This window comes from Anarhichas minor, unplaced genomic scaffold, assembly GCF_050575085.1.
Source record: "Anarhichas minor isolate MPS153535 unplaced genomic scaffold, ASM5057508v1 ptg000004l, whole genome shotgun sequence".
In the NCBI taxonomy this organism is placed as follows: Eukaryota; Metazoa; Chordata; class Actinopteri; order Perciformes; family Anarhichadidae; genus Anarhichas; species Anarhichas minor.
In genome coordinates this window covers 15,594,286-15,603,510 of record NW_027466450.1, presented here as the reverse complement: position 1 = coordinate 15,603,510, position 9,225 = coordinate 15,594,286, and the positions used below count along the sequence as shown (strand labels likewise).

Below are 9,225 nucleotides of genomic sequence, written 5' to 3'. Positions count from 1 at the left end.
CTCGAATGTTCGTCGTCATATTTGATAACATCAAATGTGACGAACAAGAAGCTTGAATATTTCATGAGAAAAAATGTGAATTTTGGAAAAGATTAGGTCTATTTTTTGACAAACTTTACTTCTTTATGACTGATACTATTCTGTACTATGACTATGTATGAGATACTGTACTATGACTATGTATGAGATACTGTACTATGACTATGTATGAGATACTGTACTATGACTATGTATGAGATACTGTACTATGACTATGTATGACATACTGTACTATGACTTTTGTTGTTCCAAATATTGATGTTCATTGAAAGCTAAAATGAGACTGCAATCTAGTGGAATTGATCAAAGTCCGGGTCCTTTCATAAGGAAACGTTCTCTCTGCTGTGCCGCGGTGAGTAGGAGTACAGAGCCGGGACATAACCGGACAAAAACTTGGTAATAAAAAGAGGACACCGACTTCATTTGTCTCCCACCAACTGAACTTTAGTATACAGTTTTAAAATGAAAAATAACAGTTCAACACGGTGCTTTTTCCAGCTGCTTTTATTATCTCTTGACAGTGAATCAGCTTCCTGTTTGTATCTGGTGATTGTCAATCCTCAGTTTATTCCGGCCTGACTGCAGAATTGAAATTATTGACACGATTACGATGGAACAACCCATTCTGTCCAGTAGTTAAATAAACAGACTAAAAAAAACAATAAAACATAAAGTTTCAATCAAATCAAACTGTGTGTACATGTGTGTGGAGAGAAGCCTGTAAGTGTCACCTGATGAGTATAACTTACTCATCAGGTGACGAGAAGCCACCGAGTTGAAACATTACCAATCTATGCTCAGTAAAGAAGTGCAGGTTCTGCTGTTACTGAGTCGTTAATGGAAGTTCAGTGTAAGAAAAGCAAATCAGTAAGAAACGTCTTTTTATTCAATTTACATTTAAAGCTTCTGTTGAAGTTTCTGTCGTCATATTTATTAACATCATCATAAATAAAAATAAATACTTGAATAAAAGAGTTAGTATTGTATTAAATACATTTTCTTTAACAAATGTAACTCCCTGTGTGTGTGTGTGTGTGTGTGTGTGTGTGTGTGTGTCGCGCAGAAAAGCAGTTTATTGACCGGAGTGAAAATGTTGTTTTTGGAAGGTTAAACACCAACAAATATGATTTTGTTCAATAAGAACTTTTTACTTTTAAACTTTACAACGCTGTGGAATTGGATGAGTTTGGATCACACAGTTTGGAAACAATCAAACTTTCTACAAATAGTATAATACTATTAATAATAGAGTAGCCTAATCTGTATCCGCAACTGAAGAAATAACGGGACGCACAGAATTAATAGAAAACAAAAAAGATGCTCAGCATCTAAACGTTGATTTAGAATGTGATTGTCGACGTTACGAATGAAGCTTCCAAGTATTCGGTCCTGCCCTGTAAGTCACAGGTTGAACTGACCTTCTCCTGAACACCAACATTGGCATATTTGAGAAAAACAAATTCTTTAAAAATCTCTCTGTGCACAGCTTCGACTTCAAACGTCTCACTGCAAGAGATCGGTGTCGGTCAGAGAGACACTCTGCTGCGATAGGCTGAGCTGTGGGTAAGAGGAGGACGATGATGACGTCACAGTGTGCTGATGTGGAGCCATGCTGGGGCCTCTCAGGAACAGAGAGGAGGAGGAGGAGGAGGAGGGTATGAAGGGTAGAGTGGCAGAGAGGCTGTTGTACTGAGCTCTCTGCTGGCTGCTGGAGGCGGCAGCTGAAACACAAGTAGAAGGTGATGAGTAACACCGTCGGCTGGCCTTCACTTCTGGAGAAGACAAGCGTCGAGTTTGTCATGTGAACATCTGAGCAGCTCAAATCAATGTTCCCAAAGAAAGGAAAAGACCCGACCGACTTAATGTCACTCAGAATTGATTGCATTGATTTAATCTGTCAAACGTTAGACTGCAACTACATACAAGTAATATTTTTATGCAAAAATGGCAGAAAAATGCTGTTTTTAAGCCTCTCGATTATGGGATTTCCTGCTTTTCTCCATTTATATCATATTAAACTGATTACCTTCAGGTTTAAGACTGTTAAAGCGCTCACCTGGGACTTTGAGGATTGAGATTTTTCACTATTTTCAGACATTATACGATCAATCTAGAAAATAATCCTCAGATGAATTGATAGTGAACACAATCATCAGTTGCAGACTCGCATATCATTTGTATAATTGTGATCAGCCTCATTCTGATGCTGTTTCATGCTTGTGTGTTTACAAGCCCTCCTATATAGATCTTCACAGGACATTCCTTCGAGGCGGTAAATAGAATATTCTCTACTTGTGTCTCCTGTGAGCACAAACGGTCCTCTACTTTTTAAAACTATAGACTTAAGAAATATCAGTTTTTAAGCTGGTAAATTGATATTTATACAGCCAGCAGAACTGTGGCTCTGTGATCTACTAGTAGAACTAATGACATGATCACATGTGTGTCCATGCTGGTGAACTAATAAATCTAACTCCTGTCTGGGTTTTGAGCTCCAGCTCGTCAGCTTGTGGTGAGTTCTTCATGACACACATCTAGACTCACTAGATCCCTCATTGTGATCGGTTTAGAGAGTAACTCTAAACGTGCTCTACTTTGCTCACAGAATGGTGACTACTGGGACTCAACAGCTGAACGGTTTAAGTCCAAGGTGTGTTCTTACCACAGGTCACTCTGAGCTGCTGCTGCTGGCTGCTGATGGGGAAGCCAGCTGGAGAAAGACCTGCAGCGCCACCTAGAGCCTAAGAACGAGCGAGACACAGAAGACAGGCTCCGTCTTAGTGGGACGGACGGTTCCTTCTATGTAAATAACACCGAGTGAGGTTTGTATTAGTCAAAACTAAACCATGTTACGTAGCTAATGTATTGACGATGAAGTCTTAAAGTGGGATCAGCTGCTCTGTCAGTGACAGTATTACTGACAAGTAAAGTCCTGTGAGTCCACATTAACACGTCGAACACAGAATGAGCTCAAATGAATCACTGAATGCTTCATTTAAAATTAAACAGAACCCCCGGAACAACCTGAACGAGGCAGTTGAGAGACCATGTGTACACTAATCAGGACTCTCCCTTGTGTCCGGGACATTGTGTTACTCATCGTATACACCTCTCTGAGATTAAAAAGCCGTAGTCACTACTGACATGGTCCTGGTCAACACAGGCCTGGAGTTTCCTTTTTGCCCTCCATCTGGCCACCCTCAGCCTGGTCTTCTCTCGACGCTCTCGCACCTTCAACACAACAAAACCATCAGATTTTACATTAAATACAGGCGACTGTAAAACGACACTTTGATGGAAAATGTCGCTCTAAACTCTGCAGTCTTCAAACGTTGTAATGTGCATAATGTCACAGATTGTTATAAGAACACGCTGTCATTCAAACGTTTGGATTCAGCCGTTATATTATATCAGTAACATTCAGACACCAAATGTATCGTTTACATTTGAAATAGTTTTGGCCCCAAAAGATTAATAATGAAATGATTAAAACATCCATTTCATCTACGTCGCCACAGTGTTGCATGACAGGGAGAATACGGTTGAAACCTGGGATTTTTAATTTGTTTTTCCAGTCCAGAAAAGGCTTCTCTGTGCAGGTGGTTGTGAACGTTTGAATGGCGGTGAACGTAGAAGATTGAGGACAGAGCGTGCTATGAACACTACGGTGGACGAACCAGATTAGCCAGCAGCGGCTGAGGCAGCGTCTTCTCCAGCTCCCTGCGTCTGTTGATGCTTCGCCTGCGGAGCTCGTTCCTGCGCAGTTTGTATTCTTCGTACAGACTGAGATCTTTGGTCCAGGGCCGCACTGCCTGGTGGGGCGGGATGCCGGATGGGAGAGCCAGCATTGACTGCAGGGAGGCCACGGACTGAGGCATCAGATCTGAGCGCGCGCACACACACACACACACACACACACACACACACACACACACACACAGAGGTTTGCATTGACGGGGCTGTTTCAACAAATTACAGTACAGACAAGAGGTAGATCTATACATCAGGTTGCAGGTCTAGAAAATCAATGTTGGCCTCCAGTTATCAAAGCCTAACTCGGGACAACAGCTGCAAATAAGCTTTGAGTTGGAGTGCAGCATACAGGAGGCATTGTTGCACATGTGAATAATAAAGCAGTGATCAATCGGGCTTTTCTGGCCAGGGGGAATGAGCAGGGGAACCACGTCTTTGAGATCAATACTATAAATGCAGTTTTGCAACTAGCCAAGCAGCATGAACTCAGAAGCCTGACGTCTGCTGATCTACTCACAGGTGTTTGGTGCAGCTGAGCTGAAGGCTGCAGGGTGATTTCTCTGGCTCGCTGGAAGTCCTAAACACTCCGTCACTGACCGTTGAGCCTGGAAGAACAGACACAAGCACTCATTCTCTTCCACAGATTGTTCTGAAAGGTCTGGGATATTCAGCGCATTCCCGGAGTTATGTTGGGAGGAGGTATCTTAACTCCCGTAGTTTGAGTTTCTATCCTCATTAAGAACTCATTCTACCCGGTGGCAGCAAAGCACACTGGTCCCTCTCCTTTCCCAGTAGAAATTGATCCGTCCCTGTTTAAACCATTGACTGAAACACCCACATAAACTGCGCAGAGACACTCTTTTGTTCTTAAAAGCAAAAGCATCTTCTCTTACAAGAAGTGCCGACTTGGCATAGTCAGATTTGATCTTCAGCTCTAGCCTTACCTCTGACTCTGGAAGATGACCCTGCTGCATCTGGCAGTCCAGCAGAAGGGTGGCCATCACCTCCTGCACCTCCTCTGGCTCCTCCTTGATACAGATCACCTCCTCTTCCTCCTGCTGCTGCTCCTGGGCCTCCTGCTTCACCTGCATTACAACAGGGACGAGTGTGTCAAACCTTCACTAGGTTACTTCTAAAGATGTGGGTCATCTCGTAGTGATGGGCGCTGTATATTTATTCAGTTTAATAGCTCATTGTCTACTAACACTAAAGAAGCATGTTACTCTGCAGCTGGAACAAGAACATGTTTTGTTTTCGTTCAATAAATGACTTAAACGCTTCATCAATTATTTAAATTGTTGCCGTTTTGTTTTCTATTGATTCATTATAAGTACTATTCAGCACTATGTACAGCTGAATAGAAAAATCATCTTTAAAAACACTTTTTTTTTGGTCTTTTGTTTTGAAGTGTGTTGTCACCTGTGGAGCAGAGTGGAGCAGAGTGGAGCTGTCAGCCTGGGTAGAACCATCAGGGGACCACGAGCCAGCGGCTGACTGCTGCCCCGGATCCAGAGTGAGGGCCCGGACAGGAGGGGCCCGGACAGGAGGGGCCCGGACAGGAGGGGCCTGGACAGGAGGGGCCGAGACGGTGTCCACGCCTTCCGTGTGTGGCGGCAGAGTGATGGTCCACTCACAGTCGTCCTCCTCAGCCTTGCTCTGAGCGGTGTCTCGCTCTGCGGGACAGAAGAAGACTGCACACACATAGTAGTGATTACAGGATACACTGTGACGATGATGGATGATGTGAAAAAACGTCCAACATTCACCCTCATCTTTATATGTGGAGGCATGAGCAAGCTGTGATTCAGTGAGACCCATCCTTAATAAATATTAAAATGATAATTAGCATTAGTTGTTGGTGATGAGAGTCTCACCAGAGGGGAATCTTTGAGGCAGAAGCTGACACAGATTTTAGGGGCAAACAATTTTTCTGCATTAAAACATAAATTGACATTTAGATATTGATGTATTTCCACCGTAGTCTCACTGAAGGGAGAGGTGGAAGAAGTACTCAGATCTTGAACTTAAGCAAAAGTATTAATACCACAGTGTAGAAGTACTCTGTTACAAGTAAAAGAGTACAACAACTACAAAAGTATTAACATTAAAATATACTTAAAGTACCAAAAGTAAAAGTACTGATTATGCAGAATGGCCCATTTCACAATAATTATGAATTATATTATTGGATTATAATCACTGATGAGTTAATGTTGAAGCTGGTAAAGGTGGAGCCATTTTTATCTGCCGGGTAACTTCCTCCAGAGATCAATTAAATTGTATCTTAATCTATAATATGACATCATAATTTATTTGTTGAATATATTTTGTATTATTAATCTGAATCTGCTAAGTAACTAGTAAGTAAGAAGTACATTATTTGCCTCTGAAATGGAGTGGAGTAGAAGTAAAAAATAAAGTAGCACACGCACGCGCACGCACACGCACACACACACACACACACACACACACACACACACACACACACACACACACACACACACACACACACACACACACACGGCTCTGTACCTGCACTACTGTCCAGAGATTCTGTTGGCGTGTTCACAGAGAGGGAGACAGGCAGCAGTAAGTCGGACGTGTCACAGCTAACAACTCCCACGTCTGAATTACCACGCACTCTGATTGAATGCCTGCTCGTGCTGTATGAAGAGGTGCATTCTGGGAGTACAAACACAGGAGGGGGTTAGACACTTCGGAGTGGACCATGGCTGTATAATCAGAACTGGATACTGCACCGCCGCTCTGCCTTGTTTCCATTCAATTATAAAAAAAACGTCTGTAAGACGGTTAAGATACATCGAACTGCAAACTAGGTCAGTTATGAGTCTGCTATTATGAATTTGTTATCCGTAGAGGTTTGATATTTGTTAATTATACAATGTTAAGTCTATGGGCAAAGTGGGAACTCGCCAGAGATCGATTGGGCTGAATAGGCGCCATGTCGGGGTCTGGTATCCAGTTCTTACGATACATCCATGGGACGGACAGCTCAGTAGGAGTGGGTCATTTCCGTGGTCTTTACCTTGGTTGTTTGAAGTCCTGGTCTGAGTGGAGCATAACGAAGAGGCCTCGGTGGAAGAAACACCTGCACCATCTCTCTGTGCCTGGAGAAAGGTGGACGGGTGGATGCGGACCAGAGCGGAGGCAGAGGCTCTCTGCTGCAGCTCCTCCTCCACTCCTTGCCTGTAGTACTTCAGCTTCAGCTCGGTGTAGCGCAGCTTGGCTCGAATGTTGTCATTCTCTTTCTCTTTTTGGACTTTTTCCCTTTGCAACGACGTGATGTCCCTCTTCATCAGCGCCACTTGGGATTTCAGCTCCTCAAACTTGACTCCGACCACTTTGAGCATCTCGGCCAGCACGGTCTCCACGGCCCCGTTCACCGCTCGCTCCACCACGGCACCCATCTGGCCTCGAATCAGCGTCACGGCAATGCTGACATCCATTTTTGGAAGAGACCGCTGACAAGACCTCTTCAAAGTTTTACCTGCATGCAACAATTACATCACAGTTTAGAAGTGCAATATAATTATTATTATTAAGCTCTTTGTCTTCCCTGATATCAGACAGAATATAGGACACATTTCTCCAACCTTTCGATGGAGTGAGCAGATTCAAACAACTCTCTGTCTACAAATATTTCACTTAATACAACTGCCTAAATAGAGAGAAAATTTTAAAAATATTACAATACAGGAAATAAAATAAATTACATCAAACACTTAGTCTAAAATATTTGTTAAATATTCTATTTAGATCTGGTGGAGTCATTTCTACTTGAATGAAGTCGCTTGTAATCAAAGCTTCTCTTTGTTTACATTCATTTTAATGCAACAGTCAATCTTTTGTGCCCGGCTTGCTAGCTAATCGCTACCAGTCTGCACTGCACTCATACGGCTAATACTGGTATACTATGGAGCTTTTCACACACGGTATTGTGTTCATTTCATGATATACAACTGATAACAGCAAACATCAGATTAATACTCTGCATTAGTTAATAGGCCAACACAAAATGTTATTGGTGCAAATCAAAGAACTATAAACAGGTTTTTAGATTATGTATTTTGTGACATGTCAGAGACAGGATGACCAGCAACATGGAGATGCTAAAGACACAATTGTTGGTGCAATGAATGTGACGTTGTGTAAATGCAGGGTGACGTCACAGAAACATCTCTTTGACTTGTAGTTTAAGATAAGAGATGAAATAATAAGATAATCCTTTATTAGTCCCGCAGCGGGGAAATGTACAGGAGTACAGCAGCATAGTGGATAACAAACAAGAGACATTGTAAAAAAAACAAGATCAAAACAAGTATCATAAATAAGTAATAAAACTGTAAAGAATATTAAAAAAGTATAAAATCCACAATAACTAAAATAGTATATATACAGACAGAGTAATTGTTGTGTTGCAATGTTATACATACAGACAGAATAATGTCTGTACTGCACAGTGTATTTATATTGCAGGTTTTTAATGTTGTTAGTGTTTGTGTGGTCTACTGGGAGCAGAGCTGGCTGTTAGATTAGGACCTTTAAATGTCTCGGTTAAGAAACTCTATCTGACACAGTCAAACTATGTTGAACTATTAGGATGAAAGAGAAAACATTTTACTTACCACTTGTGTGTGTTTGTGATGCTATCTGGGTGCTAACTTAGCTAAGCTAGCTGAAGCTAACCCTCTAATAGAACGTTACGTTAGCTAACGTCAGGTAGCCACAGAATTCACAACACCAGCTAGCTATAGTTAAACACTGTTTCACTACTTAGGATCCAGTTTCATTCTCAAAGATAGTTTCTTTCGACATAAACTCGAGAATACGTCTGACCAATAGTATAGTTTTGCCATCATAACGGTTTCGTTCCTGGATGGGTGACGTATTTCCGTTTCCGGGTCGTCTGTTGGCCAAGGGCAGCGCCCCGGCGTTACAGTTAATAGTTAAAACAATATTCAGGTAGAAAGGTAAGATGTTAGACTCTAGTTTAACACCATTGAATCAAATGAAAACATTACAACATCATTTATATCAGTATTTTAAGAGAATTTATATGTTTTATTTATATATATGGTTATAGAAGCAAACCCCCTGGCGCAATGAAAAATGATTTGTGCAAACACATTGCTTAATTAACTAGTTGTGACTGACTATCTCGTCACAGTTTCGTCATTACCACATTAGTTAAAAACATCAGCTGTCAGAAGTTGAATTCAAATGGAATTCATAGTACAGTAAATAATTTATTGAACACATGTCGGAACCAGTATCATAAACTGAGTGACCCTCTCTTGACACTATGCTTTACCAATATGTAGAAAGCCTTTTGTTTATTTTCTTAATTTCAAGTTTCGGCCTCCACCGTGGTGCAGTTAGTTTAATTGCTCTTTCAGGATAATGAAGGAAATC

General features: G+C 41.6%; 1 protein-coding gene across 1 annotated transcript; it reads right to left on the bottom strand.

Annotated features, from left to right (window-relative positions):
* Positions 1–525: 525 nt before the first annotated feature.
* Positions 526–8,699, bottom strand: LOC142970634 (uncharacterized). The gene is made up of 10 exons (XM_076110993.1): positions 8,439–8,699; positions 6,839–7,300; positions 6,325–6,474; positions 5,212–5,483; positions 4,737–4,877; positions 4,310–4,397; positions 3,717–3,922; positions 3,184–3,270; positions 2,702–2,780; positions 526–1,760 (listed from the first exon to the last, which is right to left on the bottom strand). The coding sequence occupies exons 2-10, from the start codon at positions 7,257–7,259 to the stop codon at positions 1,543–1,545; spliced, it is 1,662 nt and encodes a 553-aa protein (XP_075967108.1). The 5' UTR covers positions 7,260–7,300; positions 8,439–8,699; the 3' UTR covers positions 526–1,542.
* Positions 8,700–9,225: the final 526 nt, after the last annotated feature.

Excerpts from the sequence above, each read along its gene's own strand:
- LOC142970634 (XM_076110993.1), bottom strand. The coding sequence starts at position 7,259 with ATGGATGTCAGCATTGCCGTGACGCTGATTCGAGGCCAGATGGGTGCC. Across the intron at positions 4,878-5,211 it reads TGCTCCACTCTGCTCCACAG|GTGAAGCAGGAGGCCCAGGA; the intron begins GTGACAACACAC and ends GTTGTAATGCAG. Across the intron at positions 1,761-2,701 it reads GCAGCTCAGAGTGACCTGTG|CTGCCGCCTCCAGCAGCCAG; the intron begins GTAAGAACACAC and ends CTTGTGTTTCAG.